The sequence below is a fragment of the Denticeps clupeoides genome, chromosome 5, assembly GCF_900700375.1.
Source record: "Denticeps clupeoides chromosome 5, fDenClu1.1, whole genome shotgun sequence".
NCBI lineage: Eukaryota > Metazoa > Chordata > Actinopteri > Clupeiformes > Denticipitidae > Denticeps > Denticeps clupeoides.
Window position 1 is genome coordinate 20,212,119 of NC_041711.1, and position 26,664 is coordinate 20,238,782.

General features: G+C 41.7%; 3 protein-coding genes across 3 annotated transcripts; all 3 read right to left on the reverse strand.

The window, feature by feature from the left end:
- Positions 1 to 381: 381 nt before the first annotated feature.
- On the reverse strand, positions 382 to 3,430 carry lrrc58a (leucine rich repeat containing 58a). Its single transcript, XM_028980841.1, has 4 exons — positions 2,800 to 3,430; positions 1,879 to 2,007; positions 1,486 to 1,763; positions 382 to 1,344 (listed from the first exon to the last, which is right to left on the reverse strand). The coding sequence occupies exons 1-4, from the start codon at positions 3,258 to 3,260 to the stop codon at positions 1,151 to 1,153; spliced, it is 1,062 nt and encodes a 353-aa protein (XP_028836674.1). The 5' UTR covers positions 3,261 to 3,430; the 3' UTR covers positions 382 to 1,150.
- Positions 3,431 to 3,952: 522 nt separating this feature from the next.
- Positions 3,953 to 17,114, reverse strand: fstl1a (follistatin-like 1a). Its single transcript, XM_028980313.1, has 10 exons — positions 16,843 to 17,114; positions 9,954 to 10,055; positions 9,738 to 9,867; positions 9,237 to 9,269; positions 8,998 to 9,128; positions 7,785 to 7,903; positions 5,734 to 5,846; positions 5,428 to 5,538; positions 4,914 to 5,014; positions 3,953 to 4,750 (listed from the first exon to the last, which is right to left on the reverse strand). Exons 1-10 carry the CDS (start codon positions 16,924 to 16,926, stop codon positions 4,709 to 4,711), a joined length of 966 nt encoding a protein of 321 aa, XP_028836146.1. The 5' UTR covers positions 16,927 to 17,114; the 3' UTR covers positions 3,953 to 4,708.
- A 2,651-nt stretch (positions 17,115 to 19,765) lies between these two features.
- On the reverse strand, positions 19,766 to 23,154 carry gja8b (gap junction protein alpha 8 paralog b). Its single transcript, XM_028979262.1, has 2 exons — positions 23,056 to 23,154; positions 19,766 to 22,708 (listed from the first exon to the last, which is right to left on the reverse strand). Exon 2 carries the CDS (start codon positions 22,691 to 22,693, stop codon positions 21,527 to 21,529), a length of 1,167 nt encoding a protein of 388 aa, XP_028835095.1. The 5' UTR covers positions 22,694 to 22,708; positions 23,056 to 23,154; the 3' UTR covers positions 19,766 to 21,526.
- Positions 23,155 to 26,664: the final 3,510 nt, after the last annotated feature.

Genomic DNA, 26,664 nt, shown 5'->3' on the forward strand with positions numbered 1-26,664 from the left:
ATCTCCACAAGGTGGCACTGGAACACATGTTACAGAAGTGAATTAAAGGACTTGATGCAAAAAAAATATAAAAATTACTACAGGACATGGGGTAATGTGATGGTAGACATACAAATGTAGTAAATATGACTACAGCAGGCCTGAACGTAGCCCAGTTCTCTTGTTTAGGGATAAGGGCTTATTAATAACACAACATTTTACAATTCAGGCTGTATTGTTATATTATTGTTGTTGAATGACTGCATTATTCAGAGACAATCTATATCCAGATTAGTAGGCTTTGGTCCTAAGAACCATGAACTGAATAGCACTACAGATGTGTCAGTGAAAGAACAAATATTTCTAGTTTACTTGAAGTAAATAAATTTATTATGCTACAGAAACGTTTAGGAGTAATTAATTGCATATTGTCATAGGATTAAATGTGACAGACACAATGTGAAAGTGACATTATTGTGACAAGTGAAGTACTTTTCCATTAAACATTATTCCTTAGGTGACTGCAAACACATTAAAATGATCAGCATTATTACATTAACATTCCTTTAATGTGATTTTTGTAAACTGTATATTCTGCAAAAAAAAAAAAAAATAAATACAATTTTTGTGGAACCCAAACTACCGTCACAAGTCTCTCAGTAGTTATTTTTTCTTCCAAACAATTTGCTGTTGGGTTCCAAAAGATGTCACGTACATATTGTGAGAATGGAACTGGAGTTTTACAGACATCTAATGATATCTCTGAGTAAGACCACCCTCCATCCACCTATCTTTGTTCAGCCACCGTGTAAATAAAGCCAAGATAGCAATGGTTTCTGACCTTCACTCTATGAGCTATGGCCACCTACAGAGTAACCACATTAGTGAGCAGACAAAAAAGTTAACATTAGACAAAAACATTCTGTCTGATGAAATATACATATATATTTGAAAGGTAAACAGAAGGTAAAATTCCTTTCCTTACGCATGTTACCACATACTAACCCTTATTACTCTTTACATGTTATTTATTATTCAAAAACATAAAAATACAACATACAATTAGAAGTGCTACCTATCACATAAAATGCATTAAATATGCATTTGTATTTGATAATGTGGGATCTAAGGAAAGTGTTACTAGTTCAGTAAAAATACAGAGCTAGGGCCCCTATCCTAGCAGCACCCTCTGCAGCCTGTCTGCTGGAACGCTGCTCTCGTCCTCCGACTCTGCGTCGCTCTGCGGCGTGGAGCTGCATGGCGACGTGCATTCTGGGGAGCACAGGTAGTGCATGAGGGGCAACCGGTACTTCCCGCAGAAGTCCACAAACCGTATGTGCCTCACACACGACTCGAAATAAACCCCTGTTAAAAAGTAAAGAAATACAACAATGTCGTGAGAAAGTGGTGCAGTCCCTCCTCTGCCTTTACAGCAAACTGTTCATGATTTAGTCACTCCACATATTGATCATTATTTAGTCATAATGAGACATCACGTGTCCTGACCTGCACATTTTGGGTTTGGACACTTGCTGGCCAAGCTGAGGTAATGCAGCAGGTTGCTAGGCAGGTCACTGGGATGATAGGACACATTTTGGGACTTGACACTTCGGCCAGCCAGTTCCAGCAGTGACGGAGGATTGTACGTCATGTCCCTGATGAAGCGCACAACCAGCGGGTTGCCACGGAGACTGAGTTCCTGGAGATGCACCAAGCTGAGAATTTCTCGTGGGAGATAGGTCAGCAGGTTGTTATGGAGACTGAGTGAAAGGAGGGAATGAAGTCTGGAGGGGAAAAAAAAAAAAAAAAAAAGTCCAATGAGAGAAGAGACGTGGTGCTTTGGACTCGAGCAGAGATGAAGGCAAGTAAATGAAGCATTTCGGTTGTGCGGGCGGTCACCTGGTGAGCTGAGGAGGAATACTGTGGATGCGGTTGTCACACAGCACCAAGTAGCGCAGACGCAGGAGGTTGGCCAGCTCTGGGGGAATGGCGGTGATGAGGTTTCCTCCTAAATACAGCATCTCCAGCCTAAACCAATTCAAAGCGACAGAGATTTAGAGCAAATACTCACGGAAAGCAGGCTGCCGGTGGGGAGAGCATGAATGGGAGAGAAAAAAAACGGAATGAAAGGTCAACGCACTTTAGAAATAGAAGGTTTTGTAGTTCGGTCACTGGGTATTTCTACCTTTGCTCCAGTTTTCCATGGAAAAACACCAACTCGGCCGAGTTTGCAAGTCTGTTGATGTCTAATTTTAGACTTTTCTTTTGCCAGAACTCCAGGGTCCAAAGGTTTACTTTTAACCAAACCATTATTTACCGACATGATTCATTTGTTTGTCTTGGGTTACAATTTTACCGTATTACATCATACAGTTATATTCTAGACCACTGTTTATATAGTAAACTCTAATTGGTGGAAGATTGTTATATTGTGCAACGAGGCCAAGGCAAAATATGGCAAAACACTAATCACGAGACAGCGAGGCATGTGGAAGGCATGTGGATGCAGTGTCACTCGCAGTAAGTCTCGAGTCGGTCCGGTCAGTGGGCCCAAGGAATTTTTTTTCCCCCCATAAACAGGCCCATCTGTTCCGGAAGGCCGTTAACCCACACTTATCAAGCCTTATCTCAGCCCGGTCTCCTGCTCACTCGGCCATCATTGCTGGAAAAAAAAAAAAAAAAACCCAGTGGACCCGCGTTGTGCATTTCCCAGATTACAAAGCCCCGCATCACACGGCCTGTTAGGAATGACCTAAATACCCGGCACAGGAAACGCCCCGCTGATGGTGCTGTAGGAATGGGATTTTATGAGAACTGTACCTTGTCAGGTTTTCAATTTCGGCAGGGATGCTGCTCAGCCTGTTCCCTCCGAGGGAGAGGGACAGCAGACCTTTCAGCTTGAGGAACTGAGGAGGCACCTCTTCAAACCTATTGCCACTTAGGTTCAGCGTTTCTAATTGCATGGTCCCAAAGTCTTTGGGCAAAGAGAATTGGTTCAGGCGATTGTTCTTGGCGATCAGTGTCCTGAGGCTGGATAAGCGAGCAATTTCCTCCGGAATCACAGTCAGTTGGTTGTTGCTGATGTCCAGAAACTGCAGGCTGGACAGCAAGCAGACGTTGTGCGGAAAGACTGAGAAGCGGTTGAAGGCTACGTGCAGCTGCTGGATGGCTTTCCGCCTCTCGTCGCCGATGTTCTCCAAGCTCAAAGTGTCCAGATTCATGTGCGTCAAGTCCAGAGACGTGCTCCTTCTCTCAATGCGTGAAAAGGCTTCCATGTTCATATGTGACTCCTGTCTGAATCTCACGTTGTGTAACGCAAACTCTTAAAAAACACAGTGCAACATACAAAAAAAGTACTCCAATCAAAAAGTGGCTCTTGCAGTAGAAAGGAAAGAAAAAACCTTCAGCGCTGATACACTGACATCAACTGCGCCGTCTCTCACACGACCGAACGACTTATTGCAACTCGCGCTACTGGGCGGGGCGAGTGTCACACCACACCCCTTATGCAAATGAAGGGCATTCGGGAATTCTTATTGGATAAGAAGCAGACGGCTCAACATGTGTTGCAACCTGTTCTTCATATCACAGACTGGAGGCGTTGATGTGAAATGCGTGTAAAGTCGTGACGCCACAAGCTATGAGACGCGTGAATCATCAGCGAAAAATACCTGAGAGTGCAGGTTTTAGACAATTACATCAGCACAGGAAGTCTCTTCACCATATAAAATGTACATGCCATTACCAAATCTTTTTGGCTAAATATATATCATGTACCTTGTATCATGTCTACATAAAGCATGGAAATATAAAAATGTTTATAACGACCATAATTAATAAACATCACATATTCGGCAAAAAAAAAGCATGCAATGCTTTTCTGATGCAAGCTTTTTTTTTTTTTTTTTTGGAAATATTGCATTAAGGGTCACATGCAAAGCAACTTCCAGAACCAAAGCAATGTATTGACGCATTTGGTATAATACTCTGTTTATTGGCAGGAGTACGCCAGATACAGTACAGGTCTGTAGGACAAATACAGTAGTTTAAATAAAGAATGAATATCCTTGTTAAATGTACTATAACCATTTGGACTGCTGAAACAATTAACTGTTTGTGGAGAATCTCAACAACTGTGTGTGTGAAATTAGAGACAGCATTGACTAATACTGCGTGTTTAGTACCGGTTAGTGATCTTTTGGCATATAGTCTCCAGCGTCCGCTGACCTTAACAGCGAGCATTGGTTTATCAGTGCAATTTGTAAATGTGGTCTTTCACAATCATGTACCAGTGGTTGTTGTGGGGCGATTCAGGCAGATTTATCAAAACACTAATTACTGTCTGAAATATGGACTGGTTTTTATCGACACGCCGGGTGCGTAGAATAACATGCTATGAAATAAGCGGATCTGAAATTGGCTTCAGCTCTGCAAAATCTTTGCTTAAGAAACAAATGTAGTCAGAAATGAACAGAAATAGCAAAGAACAATCATTACCCCACTTAATCCTAAAAATGTTACAGTATACAATTGCAAAATACATGTGAAAAAGGTATAACAATGATAACCATTATAAAATAAAATTCAATAATTAAAAAAAAAAACAGAGGCAGTTCTTTGAGCACCAGAGAATTTACTAGCCCTCATGACTCGCAGTGAATTGTAATGGACTGCATCTCTTCAGTCATCTCTCCTCTTCATGTATTGCCTCCTATCTTTTTTTCCTGCTTTATACCTCTTTAGCACTTGCTTTCATCGTCTCTGCAGTTTCCTGTTAAAAACAGAAAGACAAGTGTGACTCAACCGCACCGAGCTGGTCTACACTCTTCAATATTGGGTTTCTGTGCTGTGACACTAATAACTGAATAGTTATTCAGTTAATATTTAATCAGTGTAGGAATCTCTGGCCAGCAAAACACCAACAGGCATCTTACCTGATGCTTGTTGAGTTCAGCCACCCTTTGAGTCCACTCTTCCTCTGTCATGTCTTGGTCTGTACCCTCAGCTTCCTCAAGAGTGGTCAGCTTGTCTGAGCCTGAAGAACATGAGAGTGAATGTTTTTTAATAATAATTGGATTGTCTCTCACTAACCTGCTGCGTATGAGAAAGAGATGTGGAGAAATGTATGGACACATTTGGTATAATACTCTTTTTATTGGCAGGAGTATGCCAGGTACAGTACAGGTCTGTAGGACAAATAGTTTAAATAGTTTAAATAGTTTAAATAAAGAATGAATATCCTTGTTAAATGTAGTATAATCCCTTTGGGCTCCTGATATAATTAACTGTTCGTGGAGAATCTCAACAACTCTGTGTGTATGAAATTAGAGACAGCATTGACTAATACTGTGTGTTTAGTACCAGTTAGTGACCTTTTTGCACATAGTCTCCAGCATCTGCTGACCTGAAATGGAAGGACTACTGGGCCCTGGGTAATGTCACACTCACCATCACAAGTTATAGCAGTGCAGACCCAGTTGCCACATGCACAGACACAGCGGTTGCAGTCCATCTGGGTCTCAGCACCATCCTCATAAGTTTCTTCCTCAAGGGCACACTCTGGAACACATACACACACACACACACACACACATCTGTAATGGAAATTACCTGGATAGATAAAAGATTTCTACTAATCCTACTTGATTTTGAGGTGCAAAACTAGGTTGTACATAAAATTAATAGCATTAAAGCCAGCCTTAAGGTTTGCTTTGACAGTGTGTGATGGGTGCATGCTAGATTAAACTTGCTTACTCCTCTCGGGAGGGTTGTAGCCTGGCTTCAGACAGTTTAGGAACTCGTCAAAGCTCAGCTTCCAGTCTGCGTTCTCATCAGACAGCTCAATAAGGGCATCCACACACAGGGTCCTAAACAAATATAAATGTCATTAGCAGGACATAGTAGCACATAGACCTTCACCACTGTCCCAATTCTGCCACATGCCTTTCGCCTAAGCTTATTCATTGTTGGAATTCCAGTCACACACCATGAATCAATCCTTTATCAAGCCCAAGATAATAACACATAGGACACAAAACTGCTGCATAAAGCAGCACTACATGCTTCAAAAAGTGACTTTAGGATTTAAATGTAATTAATATGAAACAGTGCTGAAAGCCTATACTACTAAAATAATCCTGATAAGATCAAGAGTAAAGTCTATACAATACTTTAATGCGAGACCAGGAAAATATTTGCGAAACAACATGATTAACAAATACTGTTATCAGGCCTTCCTTTATCTGTTCTGACATGCCAGACCAGACCAGCCTGAACTTGCTACTGCCAAGCAGTATTCAGTGTCAGGAGGTAAGGTAAGGTTATTAAAAAAAAAAAAAAAACACTGCATTAAATGTTTCATAATGCATAAACTGTAATGCAAAACTAACATTGACAGATTTACTATATTGCTATGGCTACAGTTATGAAATGCCTTCACTGAATATTTTTTTACAAAAAATCCTGATTCGCCAAGGTGCCAGTGAGCAAGTTACAGTCCCCACACACTGCTCTCCGGGCACCTGTCATGGCTGCCCACTGCTCACTAAGGGTGATGGTTCAAAAGCAGAGGACACATTTCATTGTGTCACCGTGTGCTGTGCTGCAGTGTTTCACAATGACAATCACTTCACGTTCAAAAACTGTACATAAAAGGTAATTATATAATAAAATAATACAGAAATGTTGAAATACTAAGCTAAATATTCTTGCCATGGAATTAACTGTTCAGTATAGAGGCTTATGGGCAGAAACACTGCAGAGCTGGCAATCCGGCAAGGAATATTTAACAACGTATACAGAGCACAATGGCTTACACTCGAGGTGTGTGTGTGGCACACATTGAGCAGGTGTGATTAGCCTCGTGTTAAGCTACACGTCTGGCTCACAGATCACTGGGCTCCGATCCATATCGGCTAGCCCTGAGCAGGGATCTCTTGTAATGTGGTCACTGTCCATTTGCTATGGTCTTACTATCAGTTCATGCTGAAATGCTCCCCTCTCTTGATTTACATTTAGACTGACTATGGCCACAAAAAACATAAAGACTTAATTATCATATTTTTCTTAACTTTTAGTGTTAAAATTGTGTAGTAGTATTATGAATTTGTATAGTTCTGTAAAACTACTTGACCATGTTATTTCATGCTAAATATTAAATGGGATGAGTATGATTAATTAAGCTTTTAGGTTAAGTTAGGAAACTTTTTGGAACTGTTGGAAATGAATGCCAGCTGGTTATAAACACAGGGGCAATGGACCAAATTTATCATACGACAGTTGATTAGAACAATACCCTTCTTCTGTATGGCACTAAATGAAATTACTTGTTCAGTAGAACCATTTATCATTGGCATAATTAAAGTCAGTTTTGCAGATGCTAATTAAAAGCTCCGTCCCTCACTGCAGCTTACAAAACGATCCGCAACTGATTAGCTGCGGGGATTTCTCGTCGCAAAAAACTTCAATTAAGCATCTATTTCTGATCTAAAAACTTTACTTCGATGCCTAATGTTGTACAAATTCATTTAAATGTACAAAAATGTACACACTCCCTCATTATTAATCACCCCTCATTCCTAAGTGAGGTTACGGGTTCCAGAGCCCTGGGCGCAGAGCAGGGACTCGATATTGCCAATCCATATTGCACATGCCTTTGGAAAACAGAGAATGCCAACTCAGGCAGAACATGCAGAATTAAACATAAATAAAATAATTTTCTGTAGAATATATTAATTGGTCGCTGAATTTTATAACTGCTTTCCTCATCTGTGTATGAAAGAAAAGGTCTCGGTATTTACACGCACCTCAGTAAGCGGTTGTTTTCCTCATCAGCGTAAGAGGTGATGTTGATGGCGGACTTGTTGTGCTGAATGAAGTTGAGGAACTCAGTAGAGTCCAGCTGAGCATCTCCGTTGTCAAAGTTCTGGGAAGGGTCAATACAAAAGGTCCAGAACACACTTCAATAATAACTTCCTCCTGACAAGCACACTTCTAGGAAAAGGTCCGAGTACACAAAGGCTTCCTCCAAGGTTGGCAGGTCTGACAGGATCAATTTTAAATCTTGTAAATAGATTTTAGATCAAATGAAAGACTGAATATTTTGAATTTTTTGAATGAATATTTGAATGATTTTTATTTTTTTTAACCCAGCAAAATTAGTTTAATCACTTGTGAAATGATGACAAAACGGCTTCTCATTGCGAGCACTGGAAATATCCAGTGTAAGCAGAGCACTCGAGAGCTGAAGTGAATCTTAAGCAGTCCGAGTAAGAATGGATCTTTCTGGAGCTAAGGGGCCCTTCAGCCTGCAGCTCAATATAAGGAGGGAACTGGGGAAAAGGGGGCCAGCGGTACCAGCGGGAAGATATACGGCAACTTGGCAAAGCTCTGTGGTCGCTGGGACTTTATTTTGTTCACTCTGTTAAAAGATTACATAGTGAACAGTACACACACACACACACACACACACACACACACACACACACACAGTAGTAGATCTTGCATAATCCTATTCAGGAACCATTCACGCTCTTTAACTTGTAACTCCTGCTGAACTCCAGTTTGCCAACTTCATGTTAAAAGAATAAAATGTTGTGTCACTGCACAAAATGTCTCTCTATCTACATGCCTGTAAAGTTACTGCACTCGCGTTATACTCTCTGCTGCACTTTGGCCGGTTCACTTGTGCAATAGCTTGTCACATTCTGTGTGCTTTGTGAAATCAAGCTGATTCTGATAATTGTAGCTCAAGTATTTTACAGTTACAGGCAGAACTCGTGGTCTAAACATATGGCCATGATTTATAATATGAACTTTTCGTTTGGTACACACATTATTTTAAAGGTTTTTCAGCTGTCTTTGTCTGAAATATTTCACTTTCTACCTGATCTGTCTTTCTACCTTCGGCTGCAACACTGACTCACTCTCTCTCTGTCTGTCTCTGACTGAATTAAATATTCACAGATGTTGTGCTGTGTCAGGTCTACAGAAAAGCAACACACACACACACACACACACCTGGAAGTACTTGAGAAGGATGTCCGAAAAGTTGGAGCCTTTGGACAACCAGCCATCTGGCACCACTTCTGACTGCAGCCACTCGATGACGCGGCTCCGCAGCTCATTGCGGTCGGCCAGGTAGCACACAACTGTACAGGTTTAATAAAGACAAAGGTTTACATGGCAACTCAGCAACTCTGGTATAGAATGTACAAATGTGCCATGTATATTCATTCAAAGTCAATGAACATACTTACTTGGACTTGCGGAAACTTTATCCTTCTTTTTCTCTGAAATGCAATGACAGGCAGGAAAATTTGTATTTCAGTTCATAAATAAGATTCATAAGCAAACTATATAAATTTAAAATAATAGTGAAATATATTCTGTCTATTGAATCGCATCACAATGATTTAACAGCAGAAATGAGTTAGAACGTTAAAGGCAGAATGCAGATAAAATAAATACGCAGGAGTTTATAATGTAAATAGTGGGGCCAGTGGTGGGGAAGTGGTGGCCTAGCGGCCCCGTAATCAGAAGGTTGCCGGTTCGAGGTGCAACTGAGGTGCAACTGAGCAAAGCACCGTGCCCACACACTGCTCCCACTTCACGTTCACTCTAATTCTAAACTACATGAAACATATAGAATTCCAACTTGTGAATCTGGCTAGCATTTCTGCGATAGTCACAGGTCATGTCCAGGAGAACGTCATACCCTGGTTTGTTCCTTCTGGCTCATGGTGGTTAAAATTACTCACTTTCACAAACACCATCATGGGCCACTTGGATCTTGAGGCCGGTTAGGCAGGCGTCGCGGTGCAGCTCACAGTGGTTGCGATAGGTCTTTGCATTGCTGCCACACACCGTGCGCTTGTGAGGCTTGCATTGCTGCAGAGGTGGGGAGACATCGGCTAGTCCATCACAAGCTCATGCCAAAATGACGTGCTTCTGTTGGCTGCTTATGTGCCACTCACCTCGATGCACAGGCAGGAGGGCTCGCCCTTCTCAGTGACGGCACATTCCCGTCCCGCACCACAGAACACATTGGCACACACCTTAGACTTGCTGTTCAGCTCCTGCAGGGACACAGCACAGGATTTCAACAATGTGGCAAAGATACAAACAACATGTAAAAAGATGGCGCCATCTTGTGGAGGTTTAATACGTTTGGAAAAATGTTATTTCATTATTTAAACACCAGTCTTATTGGTTCTCTAATACTCTATCTGTCGGTGTTTTCCCCCCCTTAAATTAAATGAGCCCACTAGTCTCACATGACGGAACTAAAAACATACATTTGAGCTCATTTTTCACATCCAATCAGTGAGCAACTGCAATGCTTCACACGTTTTCAAGCCATGATAGTTTTTTTTTGGGGAGGGATGGGAAATTCTCTGGGCGGACAAAGCATGAGAAACGGGAGGTAACCTTATGACAACATAAGGGGAGAAATTCCATATCCGACCATCTAAGCTGCCGCTCTCTGATTGGCAAGGCAGAATGGCCAAAGCACTCTTTATACATATCACTATTTCTAGCCACGGCAGGACCATAGACAGGCTAGGGGAACTCGTATTAATGTATCATTGTAATAGGGGACCTTTAAGCATTTAAACAAACATGGGTCACTCCTGTAGCCAGTGGTTAACTGAATCTAGCAATCACTTGAAACCTTCATTAATATTTACATCAGACATCATTTTTGATAAGTCTGTCAGTAGATGGCAGCACTTTATTAAGAGAGAAAGGGAGACAAAGTTCATTTTGAATAAAGATTTTTTGCCCTATGAAATTCTATTAATTCATTCTTTTCAAAATAGACCGAAACAAACAACCTCACTTCAGGCAAATAATAAACCATATTAGAAAAAGCAATAAGGAACCTTTTAAACAAAAAAAGGCCACTCAGCCCCTCTGTCATTGTAAAATTTAATTACAGCATTCACTTCAAAAGGTTGTATGGAGAGCAGATCTGCTTCTCACTGCCCTGTATGGTGGGTTAGGAGTTCAAGGTCAGGTCCTGACTAAGACGCAGTCATGATTCCTTTCAGTGAAATGTGAAACAACAAATTGTATCCCAAGTATTTTCACCCTATAACGCTGTGGGTCAAAAGCTGGAATAAGGATGGAAAAATCTGCAGTCCCAATAGACTTGGTGTTTGGCATTAATCCAGTTAATAATACAGTTTTAGAATGTGACTGAAGGTATAAAATCATAGAGAGCCTTGAAGGAAGATTGCATAGCCCAGCTGGTGTCAAAACTGGTACCCCTGTCTCCAGCTCCTGCAATTTACCATAATAAAGCCTAACAGATGTCCACACACTACATATGGCCAAAAAAATTATAGTTTAGATATACCAAAATAAATCAGATAGAAACAGCATCTACATTGCATAGAAGTAGCGGCAAATTCTTCTGGAATGTTCCAATTTCCTGCATCACCTCAAGAGAACCTGCTTTAGGGGGAAAAACAAACAATTTCCTAGAGGGACCGGGGGTGGTGCCACAAAACCTGCCTCTCTGTAACCATGACAACAATGACCTACAATTCTACGAGTTTATGCAAAGCTTCACTAACAGAAAAGGTAGGTAGGCTGAAACAGATTTGGTTTCTGAAGATCATTAAAAGGGTCTGAGCTGACAGAGTGACGTTGACTGTGCACAAAAACTGTTTCATGAAATGAGATTTTGTGTAATATAATAATATGAATTAAAAGTATTCATGACCATAAAAAAATGTTGCCAATTATAAATGGACAACTATTAATTATGCAAGACAACCTCATATGTATTGATCCACCAATGCAGATGAATGATATGTTATTAAATTGACTGTTTTATTTTGTATTATTATTATTTCAAATGATTAAAACGTTAAACATGATCGTTCACAGTCAGCTTTAAGAGTCTTTACACCTGCCTAGAGCATTAAGCAGGCCGTCTGTTTGAGCCATCTGTCTGAGTCCAATGACCTTTCACCTTTCACCCCTGACTGGGCACATTCCAGGGAACATAATAATCAATGTCCCAAAGGAGCATACCACGTAGATTTGAATGCTTGTCATGAAATGTTGAATTCCTGCAGTTTTACCCACTGCCATTCTGCAGGTAAAAAAGTTACATGGCAAAGGCTACCATGTAAACATATAAACAAACACCACCACAAAGTCTCACCACAATCGGAAGGTCTGTCTAGGCTGAACCAGAAATGCATATTTTCAGCCCATGTTTTATACCATAATGTACACAAATTATTGCCAACCACAAATCAAGGCATTCTGCAAGTTTCACAATGGTGCACAGTGAGTCTAGTTCAACAAATTGATGACACATTTCTGTACTGCATCTTCCTCATCCTTCACAATTGCTTTGTACTGATGTGTAAAATGGCCAGAGCAATGAGAACGTCAAAATGTCTCTCCCATCTTTATCTCAATTGGCTGTTTGCAAAGAAATCTACATGGATCTGAAGGTGTAAATTAGTAATTCATGTTAATTAGTTAATTCATGTACAAATGAACAATTTCATGTAAACATTATGGTGACTTGAAGAAAGATTAGTCATTATTTATGGGGAAAAGCTCACTGCTTTGTGTAATCCTATATTTCCTACTCCAACATTTTAGCTCATGTTCATATTCTCCTGCTGTTGATCGAAATGTTCAAGGCAGCAGCTTCACAAGGCCCGTTTACCACTTCAGTCACTTCAATGAAGCGTTCAAGTCTGATTGAGCTGAAAATGGCGGTGAGCTCGGTCTACGGGTGATCGTTACAGCTCACCGCCTGCAACAGCCTTTAATTCCCAGACCTCGCCATGAGGTAAGGAATGAGGAGCAGAGTACGAAAGAGGAACAAGTTGACTGAATTTCCCAAACTCCACAAACACATATCGGAGTTCAAAAGGCGCCGAGGCAACACTCTAATACACACTCTGGATGGGAAATTGTGATATGCGCACACACACACACACACACTCACAAGTTAAAGTCAAAATAAGAACGTCGTGACCACATTTCTGTCATTCCTCCCTCCCTACTCACTCCCTACCCACCATCCCATAAATCCAACTGGTCACTCCAGCTAGTGTTCTAGACATTATCTCATACTCACAACCACCAGCCTACGCACACACTAAAGCAAGAACACAACTGAGTGCCAAAGCAAAGATCCCTGAAATTTGCTGTGTCATTTTCTTGATCAAAGTGTGTGTGTGTGTGTGTGTGTGTGTGTGTGTGTGTGTGATCAGCTGTTGCATCTCACACACACACAAACAAGCAGAATGGACGGTCCACTCACAAGAGAACATATGGCCTTGGTTTGATAAAAGAAGAGACACCAGACCAGGCTGAGGGTGGTGAGGAGAGACAACAATGATCTCATCTCCCATGAGATACGACCAGCTGCCACATGGCCACCGATCCGATCCACTTCCCACCGCTCTGTACATGAAGAGGGGGAATGAGTCGCACAATTAAGCAGAAATCCCAGTTTCCATTCGCTTGTTAAATACGATTTTTTTTACTTTATTGATTGTGAGGGAAGGTTAGACATCCACTTTTAAACAATGAGAAGACATGTTCAAATTCAACACAGGAACACTGCAGGAACTGGTGAACATTAAAACACACACTGCTGTATACGGAGGTCTAGAGAAGAAAGAAGAGCCCACATATTCAAAATGATTTGTTGGTAACTTTATTTTTAATATTTGACCATCAAACTGTTGTTTGACAAATTGCAGACACACAGGTCCTGCTTGCTGTGTGTAGTGATAAGGAAGTGCAGGATGATCCTGGATGCCACCACAGAAAGAACAGCTGTAAGCAGAGTTGCTCTGTAGCCACGTTTTACAGAAGTACAAATCCAGGACTTCGTTTAGATCTAAACTGAAATTATTCGATTCATATATTTTCATAAGAATACATTTCTATCCAAAAATGGTGGTAGCAGCCTAGTTGGTAACACACTCGCCTATGAACCAGAAGACCACAAAGCCACAGGTTCAAATCCCACTTACTACCATTTTATAAAGGGGGACAGTCCCTGTAACAACTGACTGGAAGTCTGCTAAAATGACATAAATGTTAATCATATAAACACACATTTACAGTAAAGAAACATCCACGCTCTTCCCTCATAACTGTGGTCTTTTCCGTGAGAAATCTGTCTCAGTGTCTCTGTCAAAAGGACAGCCGGCACCCCTTTGCACCCCTCACTAAAGTAGGACGCTCGTAATTTCATGCACTCCCCCCGAACTACCTAATATGGCTCAGAGACGGAGTCTGCCGGCCCACTGGAGGCCGTTACAGTACAATGCCTTTATTATTAAAGCCAGGCACCACGGTACGGGCCCATGCGTGTTTACTTCATCTTTCTTTCTTTTTTTAACATTTCAATACAAAGACACAATGACCCTTCCTCACAGAGCGTTAATCCGTAAAATTCCTGCCCAGCATATTCCAGCGAATGGCTGAAAGATGTTTTGTAAAAGAATATAAATGCATGGACTCTTTCTTTCTTCTTTCTGGTGAAGTCCTCGTCTGGAGGCTCTACATGTTTGGGGGTACAGCAGGGCGGGGCGAACGCTGCCGTCTCGGAGGAGCTGAGGTAATGGAGCACAGATGTTGGGAGGGGGGGTTGAAGTGCATTCAGTTCGCACAACCAGAATTCCTGTTTACAACACCGGCAATCTTGCACAGGCTTTGCGAGAGAAAGGTCATGACCTCCCCAGACAGAAAAAAAGCCCCACCCAAATCTCACAACACAGATGTGAAGGCTTCTCACGCAGCCTCTGTTTCTTGAGAGAAAGGTGAACACACACACACACCTACACAGATCCACGCTACGCCCCCAAACGTACAGTACCACAGCGGACAAATTCCTATCCCCCTGGCACCATACTCTCACTCTCTGCCTTTCTCTCCGCCATGTTGGCTGCTGACCGAGAGCGAGGACAGAGGGGCAGAAAGCCTCCTCCTGCAGGTCGACTGGCCTGGAGTTTACTGGGCTTCCTCAGTCAGGCCAAGCCAAACAAAGCAAAGAAAGGAGGAGGGATGGAAAGAAAGAGCGTCATGAGCTGCTTCTAGCTCAATACAAAAACCCCATTTCACCATCCAATGCCATTAGTGAAGGAGTGAAAAGTGACGCCAAACGTCCGCTTTCTACCCATGGAGAGTCTGGAGCCATTTGTCACCATTTGTTATTGTTTCTGACTGATGGAGACAATACAGCCTGCAGGAAATGGAAAAGTTGTATGAGCAAAAAAAAAAAAGGTTTCAGAGACATTTTCTGTTGGAGAACATAAAAGATAACTCAATCGCCTAATGTACAGCAAAATAATATATAGAAATGAAAATAATCTATGCATTTATACAAATAATAAAAAGATTACACATATGCAAATTACACTAAAAATTAACCATAAATGATCGAGTAAACAAAGGACAACAATTGGACATAAGACGCTTCAAGGTGACTGTGGTTGTAGATATTACTGGTTCGGGTTCAAGTTCTATTCAAGCCCAGACAAAGCATATGTAAAACTTTACCAAAAAAATGCATAAAAGTGTGCAGTCTAGTGTATTGTGGGTTAATCAGTCCTTATGACTTCACATACATATGAAGGACTAAACCATTCGTGTGATTTAGCTGCAAAAAGTAAAAAAAAAAAAAAACTCACTGCAAACGAGCAGTGAAAAAGGAACCATTGACCTTCAGCGAAACACATCAGCAATATTTCAGCAGTCGGCCATCTTTAACCTCTAATCAGAGGACATTTGCCCTAATAAGAGGACTGAAGGACATTCCTCTGCGCTGACGTGGACATCTTTCCCCAGCCTCAGAAGCTCACACCCACCGGCGCCAAACCTCCTCGAAAACTGCCCAGAAAGTTAGTGCTCGCCAGCTGTTCAAATGGCTAGAACAACAACTACTCACACACAGAAACATCTGGAACGTGCTGAGTGTCTGTCTGTGTGTGTGTGTGGGTCTGTCTGTGTGTGTGTGTGTGAGGGTCTGTCTGTGTGTGTGTGTGTGTGTGTGTGTGTGTGAGGGTCTGTCTGTGTGTGTGTGTGTGTGTGAGGGTCTGTCTGTGTGTGTGTGTGTGTGTGTGTGTGTGTGTGAGGGTCTGTCTATGTGTGTGTGTGTGTGTGTGTGAGGGTCTGTCTATGTGTGTGTGTGTGTGTGTGTGTGAGGGTCTGTCTGTGTGTGTGTGTGGGTCTATCTGTCTGTGTGTGTGTGTGTGTGAGGGTCTGCCTATGTGTGTGTGTGTGTGAGGGTCTGTCTGTCTGTGTATGTGTGGGGGTCTATCTGTCTGTGTGTGTGTGTGTGTGTGTGTGTGTGTGTGTGTGTGTGTGTGTGTGTGTGTGTACTGACTGGTGTCTGTAAAAGGTCCTCGGCTCCTTGTTGTTTTACTCTAAACCTGGTGACACCAAACCCAGCAGAAATCAGACCACACAAAGAGTTCATTAAAAAACGAGACAAAGAGCCACACAGGGAGGTTCACACTCCGGACAGCAGGCAACCGTGAACCCAACAGCCATAAAAAAAAGACACAATTCACTCACTCAGCCTCCGTCATTCATTCCATACACCGGTTAGTAAGGGAATGTGGAGCAGGAACCGTCCATTTAGACCCTTTCCAGCCAACAAATGCCCCTGGTTCTCTCCAGCACAGTTACACTTTTCCTAATTCTACAGAGAGATAATGTCGCGTCGCTTGGTCCCGCCTCCCTTTGTTGAAAAGTGTCAGGAATCAGGGGGGAAAAAACGCGTTTAAAGCGGAAACTTTTAACGGGCCGCGAGAACAGACGACAAAAACTTCGGCCGTTTCGGGACTTAATCCGTGAAAAGCGAGATCTTACCTCGGAGAGGCAGGAGCCCGCAGCCAGGAGCAGGAGAAGCGGAGCACAGCGCAACATCTGCACGACACACGGGCGGCGGGACATTTAGGCGGCTTATAGTCGGAGTTTTAAAAGAGGTTCGAAGAGGTTTTCTGTTGTTCTCTTCTTCTTCTTCTTCTTTTTACCTCGCGTGAAGAGGGCGGCCGCAGCAGCTGCGCGGAGGAGAAGGAGGAGAAGGAGCAGGAACGCAGCAGAGACCCGGAGAGAATTTCTCTTCTCCCCCTAATCGCCCCCCGGTGACGTAGCAGATGGGAAAAGCGGAAGAAAAGCGGCGCAGGAATCCGCTCCCCGGACTCACTTCATGTCGAACGCGACGCCCTTCAAACCCCGTTTAAGTTCCTCTGGGACATTTTGTCTCACGGCGACTATTTATAATTATAAAAGAAACATACATACGTGGTACCGTTCTGTATACAGTACAGTATGCTGTATGTATTAAACTATACTGTTTAATACATACAGCATATATGTATTAAACAGTATAGTTTAAACCTAGGCCCTGCCTCTCTCTCTAAACGTGAAAGTGCTTGATATAACAAACATTGTTTGACCATTGATGTAAGTCTTAACGCATTGAAATCGTTTTTCACACGGACACCACAGCAATATCGTTAATTGACGGATATTATCGTTAAGTGTCGCCCCCTGCTGGCGGGAAGAGTGATGGCCGCCAGGCGCTCCCGGCGGATGATAAAGGACGTAACGCATCACTCAGAATGCAGTCCAGGAGGATTCAGCTGGACTGCTGGGTTTTACAGAAGAAAAGGTTTCATTAGCGTAAAGTGCATCCTCACCAACCTCTTCATTTTATAACTACCCAAATAGGTGCAGAGGAAATCCGGAGATTTTCTCACATAATCATTCTGTGCGTTTACAAACTATGACTTGCTAGTTATGGCTAGTTATGGCTGTTTGATTGCCAATGCCTTGCTGACAATCCCAAAGTTTTTTTTCTAGCAGAGACGACTGATGATCTGTAAGTGGCCTCAGTGTCCGTAAGGTGATACACAGCACAGCACACACGCACAAAAAAAAAGTGTCCTCTGCATGTAACCCACCACCCTCTGTGAGGAGGGAGCAGTGTGTGGGGACGGTATCTTGATCAAGGGGACCTCAGTGGCACCTTGATGGTTTTGATGGCGTTGACCCTGCAACCCTTCTTCACCCAGTAGGCCCATAAATAAGAGTAGCGTAAATGAGCAATCTTTCTCAGTGACATTTAATTGCTGATGGCATGGGTGGGTGGGGTAGATTGTTGTAAACAGTGTTGGGCATGTTACTTAAAAAAAAAAACAATTAGTTATAGTTACTAGTAACTGAGTTATTAACTGAGTTACAGCATTATGAAAGAAACTAGTTACCAGGGGAAGTAAAAAATTGAAATATGTTAAAAAAAAAAAAAAACGTGAATGGCGTGTCTCTGCCTCCTTCTTCCTTAGCAGAGCTCACATTAGCCATGCCGTCAGCTTCTGACTTCTTCTGCATTCATCATGCTTTGATGAAGAGGAGCGTAAATCTTAGTTCAAAAAGATCCATGATGTACATTCATACATATTACATATAAATTCTTACCTCTGATTTCAACCAGGGAAAATGAATGTCTGTATTTCCACAGTATAAAGGCTACTTTTGAACTCGCCATTGCCATATCTCTCCTCACCTCTGGCACTGGTTGGCTTACCAAGAAGCTTAACTCAGCCTTAGCCCTTTTTCCAGTCACACCATTAGTCCCATCACTGGTTGTTAATAGTGTTCAAATGCAAAAATTATACATCAAGCATGATAATTTCAGGCCACGTTTCACCAATTTTCTTCCCGCTTATACATATTCATACTGATGTTCCTTTTGTCTCACACACACTGTTTTTATTATGCCTGAAGAACAGTGTCATGTAAATTCATATTTACTTCTGTAAACAGATGACAGTACATATATCGACATGAACATAGTTTTTTTTTTTAGCCCTTCAATGTGCTTTTCGATCCCTCACATTGTGAGCCATTCATGTCAAGCTTTGTCCAAGAGAGGGCAGTAGAATAGTAATTTTTAAAAAATGCAAAACATATATAGCATTATCATGAAGGTTATGGGTGAAGATAGCCACTATGCATAACATCAAAGGAATAATTTGAAAAAAAAATTATATTAATGGTTTAATAAAAATAAAAAACTGTGTCCAATGAGACACCAACGCTTTTGAAGGTTTAGTGTAGTTCCAGTAGTTTGTGCTATGTAGAATAATGCTACTCACCTGTCACTGTCGGCGGAGGAAGGACCACGACCCACATAATCTGACCATCACCGCATGCCGTAACGGCTGGCTGACAGACAGCAGTCTTAATTCTATCCCTTTACACACTGTACATAAATTTGCAATGCAGTGTCTTTTCAATTTGGGTCTTAAAGTGAACACAAGAGTCTTTCTAATTAATGGAATATCAGATATGTGTGTGTGTGTGTGTTTATTTATATATAAATATGGATATAATTCTATAGCAATGTACAATAATTCTAAGTGCCCATGGAGTGTACATGCTTATGGTGCTAGAGAATCACACACACCAACAGTATAAAATAAAAATCATGTTGTCTTTACCAATTGACCACACCTGACCTTTTATTGGATTTCTTCACAGTATTCAAAAGATGATACTTGCATGCAACTATGAGCAAAAACGGACTACAAGTTAGTAAAACCTTCTCTAATATAAAGGAAATAGTCTTGATAATAAAAATGAGGTTAAATGAACACTTTGCAATACATTAATGAAAACAGCAACATGAAACTTCTTGAGAGGAATCATTGCATGAATACACCATTAATACACCAGAAAGAAAGAAATCTCATGCTACAATGTAGTCCTACTTAGACCAAGTCTGGCTTATTTCTTTTATATTCATTTATTTGTTTCTTCATGTCATATTTCAATTCACAGGATGCCTCATTATATACGGGGTGCCCCAGCCTTTCAATGGAACAGGAGATAATCATCTTATCTGACCCGACTCTGTTCCCAGACTCGTTAATTTTGCCCCGATGCATGCTAGATTCTCCTTGTCATTAACATTATGTTGTACTCCGTGAACCCATTCGGAACAAGCTGGCCTTTGTCTCTGGAAACATCATATACAGCTGTGCCAGAGGTTCAGTCATGTGCCCTCCCCGAAACGTTAAGGGGGTTGCAACAGCGATGCCTCACAGGGTTTAGAGAACAAACAAAAATTTTCTCTAAATTGCGGTGTAATCTCTGCAATCTCTATGACCCTACTGACTATAACTGAGAAAACTTACAACTCATGACACCTTCTGTTCAAATAATACACAAAACCAAATAAGAAACAAACGTTTGTTGCTTTTTCTTGTTTATAGCAGTAGAGCAGTAATCAGTGGAAATAATTTATGTGAATTGCTAGACGGTTTTAAGCTCCCTTGCTTGCTTAAATGTACAGAAATAAACACAGTAAGACTGAGTATGCTGTAAAGTGTGTGAATATAGAAACGGGTGTTAAAATGATGACAGAATCCATAAAAATAGTGGATACGTTGATTTTTGTGTTGGCTACACAAACTCCTTTTAAAAATAAAATAAAACAAACAAATGATTTTTTTTTTTTATAAAAGAAAGACGTCCTGCTGTCTTAGTTGGGAAGCCCATGACATCTCCGGTAATCCTTACTCTCACTTTATCCCATTTAAATGTACATGTTACAACTTTAACCTGAGTAAAAACAGGGCTGTGTGAAGGATTTCGGTGTGTTATTTTCTTCACAGTACTGTAAAGAATGCTGCATTTACATTAAAGAGCGTTTTTTTAATTGTGTTTTGTCCAACAATACTTTGTGCTGATTGGGCACTGCCTTTATCATCATGATGGCTGTTTTCACAGGGAGAGAGAAGAAAGAATTTGGCCCATGGTCATTTCTATGGCTGACACGGCTGTGAATAAAAATATCATTTTTTGGCTTCTCATGCAAGATAGGAATTTTACACTGGAAAGCAAACGTGCAATAACGACCTGACATCTGAGGTCACAATATGTTATATATGTAATGCATTTTAAATATAGATGCAATGAACAGTTCTTTCACCTCATACATGCAATATAAAAGAAATACACATTACAGACATGACATGATTCATCTCAGCGAATTGAGTTAGTTGTATATGGATGAATGTTTGAGGTGAAATTATCTTACCCTGACAGCACTGCATAAATACCCTGCCTTGTTTTAAAAATCCGTACATGCAACATTTGACTAAATGGCTAATCTAAAATAATGTAAACATAAGAAGCATTTTTTTCTCTCATTAAAACTCTCAATAGAAAAAAAAAGAAATTTTAAAACAGCACATATTGTGGTCAACTGATTACATCTTCATCCCCTCCATCCTACTGATAAGAACCTCACTTTGGCTATGTTAGTTTATAAATTTGATAAAAACAGTTAAAAATACTGCTGTATAAAAAGTTGTACTCGCAAAATTGCACATTTTCTTTCTCTTTTTTTTGGCAAAATTGCACAGCATTATTTTCTGTTTAAAATGATTTCAAGGTAACACGTGGATATAAATTTCATAACAGTTAATTAGGCCTCCTGTTTGTAAGAGCTACTGTACTAGTGCAGTACTACAGTATCTCAGTTTCATACTGTTAAATCATCTGACCTTGCCCTGCTGCTGGCTTTGCTCAAACTGCTAAGCGGTCGCGTGTCTTCTATCGTCTCCGTGGCTTCAACATCTGGGTCCATGGGGGAGTCCATTTCTTCGTCCTCCTTTTCATCCAGACCTCTTGCAGCTCCCAGTGATGTCATCTGTGCGTATGAGGGCAATGTCTCATTGTACACCCTAGTCACGTCTTCCAGAGGCACTGGCTCATCTACCTTCTCCTCAAAGGACCGGTAAGACGTGGGCATCTGACCAGCCTCCATGCCAACTTCTGTCAGAGGGAAAAAATGGGAGGTGGCCTTGTCCTCCTCTAACAGTTTGTACCCCTTGGCTTTCTGAATGGAGGACACAGCGATGGAGGGCAGGCACTTCTCGGGGGACCCCAGGCCCTCGCCCTGAGCCTGTGGGGGCTTACGGAATACAAAGTGAATCTTCTTCAAACCTAGGTGACCAATCTCCACAAAGTTGAGGAAGAGCGAAACGCAGGCCACGGCCAGCATGAAGATGATGAAGACCGTCTTCTCGGTCGGCCTTGACACAAAGCAGTCTACTGTATTGGGGCAGGGCCAGCGACTACACTTATAAAGGGGCAGGATGCGGAAGCCGTAGAGAAAGTACTGGCCCACCACAAAGCCTACCTCGAAGAGCGTCTTGAAGATGATATGGCAGATGTAGGTCCTGAGCAATGTGCCCTCCAGGCGGAACTTCTTGCTGCCTTTGGTGCTGGTCTCTTTGGTGGTGCGGACGCTGCCCTGGTCGGGGGCCAGCGGCAGCCGCTCCTCGTTCATCTCCTGTTGCCGACTGAGCTCAGCCTCCTCGCGCTCCTTGCGCTTCTCCTCCATGTGGACGTGGTGAACGGCATGGCCCACGTACACCAGCGATGGCGTGGACACAAAGATGATTTGCAGCACCCACAGGCGGATGTGTGATATGGGGAAAGCCTCATCATAGCAGACGTTCTCACAACCAGGCTGCTGCGTGTTGCACACGTAATCCGACTGCTCGTCGCCCCACACAAACTCGGCGGCCGTGCCGAGGATGAGGATCCGAAAGATAAAGAGCACCGTGAGCCACACCCTACCGATCACCGTAGAGTGCTCATTCACTTCCTCTAAAATGTTCCCCAAAAAGCTCCAGTCGCCCATGGTCACTTGTCAGTTCTGTAGCACAGTGTGAAAGAAATAGAAACAGCATATTAAGAAAAGGCAAGACAGCAATAAATGAAAGCAACTTATTCTTGAATTTGTGGAATTCTGCTTACTGGCAGAATTAACTAAAAAGATCACTGAGCAGTGTTTTGTATTAAATTAAAATTACATTTTGTAACTATATATATATATATATATATATATATATATAAAAAACTTTCCTCAAGGCCAAGAGTAAAAAAAAAACAATAAAGGAATAAAAGTTGCTACCTGGAATGGCAACCAAAACACATTCACATAAAATCATCCTTTTTTACTAAAGGCACATAGATTGAATGCAAATGAAATGGGCAACTTGCCACAGCCAAAAGATCCAGTGCAGCTGTGTCCCCCCGTCTCTTGGCACCCTGTGGTGTGAAGTGAACTTTTTTCCTGGCTGCTTCCCGACCTAAAGGCCCACCGCCCTTGTCGCACCACTGAGCAGCAGTGAATGAATCAGGTCTGATGGTTGGTTTTTAGTTTGCTGCAATATTTAAGCTGGGAGCCAGACAGCCTTTATTCAAAGAGAGACGAGCGGTGACGCAGGAGACAATGGGATCCACAACACACAAACGGGAATGTATGTGACATGGCCACTAGGAACAACAGCAATTCTGGCCATGGAAATGGAGCAATTCTACCAAATTGTTTCACCAAAGTTGGAGGAACAGGGCAAAACAAAATTTAGCACACAGGGGCGCCGCATATTCCAACTCTTGTTCAGCATGTGACAGTTTTTACATGAACTGTACATAAAGTATCAGTATACTTTACATATTATAATGTCAGTGGTTGTTAACATGTTATTAGTGGTATGACAGTGTAATATTAATTTTTGAGTGGATTGCATCTTTGCATTGATTAGTCTTTGGTTGTACCATGTCCAACTTTTGTGGAAAATTCAGTCAGACTTGATATTTTTCACAATGTTGATTCACATTCCCACATCCTCTATTAATGTGTTTTCATTCAAATAGTGTCAAGCTTCAGTCAACAACCAGTTGTTGTTTGAGTGAATTTGGATGTGTGTGAAAGGTAAAATGTTACTGGTGTTGAGAGAAACCTTTCATTTTTTTAACAACATGTTGATGGAATTGTGAACAATGGCCCTCAGTCAGTGGCGTCAGTGTCACATTTTCTTTATATAAATATTCAGAATATCTCATCGTGCCAGAAGATATGTTTTTTGTGAGACCATCAAAAAAAAAAGACTTTAGAAACTATTGTTTTAGCAATGACTGGTGATTTGCATAATATAGGGGCATGTCCAACTCACAAAGCCTTACAGATATTTTAGCCCTCTGGAACTATGCCTCGGCCAATCAGAGACTAGACTACAGCGTTACATGATGATCTTCACAGTGCAATTGGCTAATATAAACAGTAGGTGTGAAAATAATTTTGAACAATGCTGACAGGTAAACACACTCCAAGAGAGAGGGGGAGATTACAGCTCTTACATACAAACATGCAACAGATGCCGTTTCTTTACTATCTTATATAAAGGCACTGCAAAATAACAAGTCATTTTTTCAGTATAATAGATTTTGCAGTGATGGGTTTTTGGTTAAGCAAATTATAAGTAGCTGTTTTTACCCCTGTGCCTGTCTTTCAATGTGTCTTTCAATGTTTGAAGCTAATGAAATTCTGTCAGTCACTTCTCTGAAGTGTTGAATCAGCACATTCTTGAGGTTGGGTTCATTGAGGACAAGAGTGAGAGACACCGTAGCTAAAAGACACAGATCTGTTTGACAGTTGACAATGAACATCTCCACTGAATCCACATACTGTCTACACGTGCATCTACATTTCCAATCTAGACACCTAGAAAACAGTTTTCAATTATTTTGATTCCTATTTGTGCCTCCTACCAGTCCTCTCCAGCTGTTTGATACACATTTGATCCAATCCATTGGAAGCTCAAGGTAATACTGTTGAAGTGAGTTCATACGTCTCGAACTTTGTATGCCTTTTCTGAAAGTCTAGATAGTAAAATCATGTGGAACCTGGAGAACTTTATCATGGTGTTCTGCAGCTTGCAGGGTCGGCCCCCAGCAACTTCGCTGTAACGGCACTACTTGTTGATATTGCGCCGGCGCTGGAGGGGCTAAGCCTGGGGCCGCAGGCGTGAATGGCGCAGGGATTTTGCACAAAGGCATGATGTCATGATGTAGCGCGCTGTGCCTATTGATCGCATCTGCTGAGGCGTGAGCTCAGATTGTGCCAGTGAAGCGGGGCCCTAGCTGCAGCTAAGCAGCGGAGCATCCCTCACACAAAGTTATCTTACCGCGATCTGCCTACACACCGTCGCACCACACGTTTCCTGCTCCTGTGGCTAATTCAGCTGACAACCCTAAAAAACATACATAGTGCTGGGATATAAAGAATCACGTGGACAGGGGGGTGAAAACCACCAAACCCAATTACCGTAAAGGCCGGGTGGCTGTATGATTTCCCAAATTGGATATTAAGGGGTTGATGTCATAGGGTATTCGTGACTTTTATATGACTAATAAATGCAGCTTTTATATAATGCCACATTGTTTCCCTCGGAAGCCTGAATTCATTTTCTTACATGCGTTATACTACTGTGGTAATGCTACTGAGTCCCCATAAACCAAAGGCAAAAACAAAATGTACCTTGAGGCCAGAATCACATGTTCTCCCCATGAGACGGCCATACATGAGGTGACAGTAAATTTCCCTCGCTGGCTTTGATAGTAATCCCTATTAAGCGCCATTCTAGAATCGCTCTTTTGATGGGCCCAATGTGGTTCCCACTCTTCTCTGTTGGTTGTGCATGCCAGAAATACCAGCCACAATAAGGAGGATTTAGTCAATTCACACTACTTCCATGCCATGTGAAGGCCTAAGTGGGACCAGGAATGGATGAACTCCCCTGTTGTAGTTTGATTCTTTACACATTTCTGGTGTATTTCTGAATGTATTACAGTTTGCTATGAAGGCTTCCTTCTTTGTATTGCAAGGTGCAATTCTAAATATATATTCTCTAAATTAACCTGTTATGCTTTACATAGCGTGTGGTTGTTGCTTTATTGCATTGCTTTGCTGTTAGTGCCATAGGCACAACCTTCATTTCAGACAGTTCCTCTCCGGCTCACAGAGTCCCGATAGAAATCAACAATCTCCAGCAAAATGTACATCCAACAATTGTATTTGTTCAAACAACAATGTCCTGCAGCAAACTTGTTATGTCTATATCAAAATATTTCTAAATATTGTACAACTCTGTGCTAATTTCCTCCATTGTTAAGGACAATAACTTTGTGAAGATTCCTGTGTCCTGAGGTGTTGCCACTGTTTAATGAATCTGGGCATAGTGGGTAAAATGTTCTGCTCAACACCACTGTTCATGAATCCATTTCAGATACGGCAGACTACATTGTCTTCTGTCCTACTGGACAGGCAATTACAAAAAAAAACAGCTAAGCAAGTATAAACTCACAACCTTCACAAAGTTACTTTTTTGTATCATTGGATGCCACAGGCGGTGCAGGCACATCTGCGTGATTGGGGCTCTATATAACCAGGCGGTGCCGTGGATGGGTCAGAGCAGTTCTCCAACACAAAGCCCAAGGGTTCTCCATCCCTTGTTTCCCTCTGCCTGGTTCATAGTTGATGTTGTGTGTCTGTGTTCATGTAACATTCCGGAACGTGTGTGTGTTCGGGACTGTGCAAGGTGCTGGACTTGTGACAGGGGGCAAGCAGAGCCTCACGGGACTGTTTTTAGCGTGAGGTATGGTGGCTTGTTTTTGCCCATTCCTCTTTGTGAATTGTGTTCCTTATTTTGTAAATTGTTTGTTGTAACAATCATTTCGTAGTTAAAATTGTGTAATGAACTGATTTTTTTTTTCAGTTTTTATTTACATTTACAGCATTTATCAGATGCCCTTATCCAGAGCGACTTA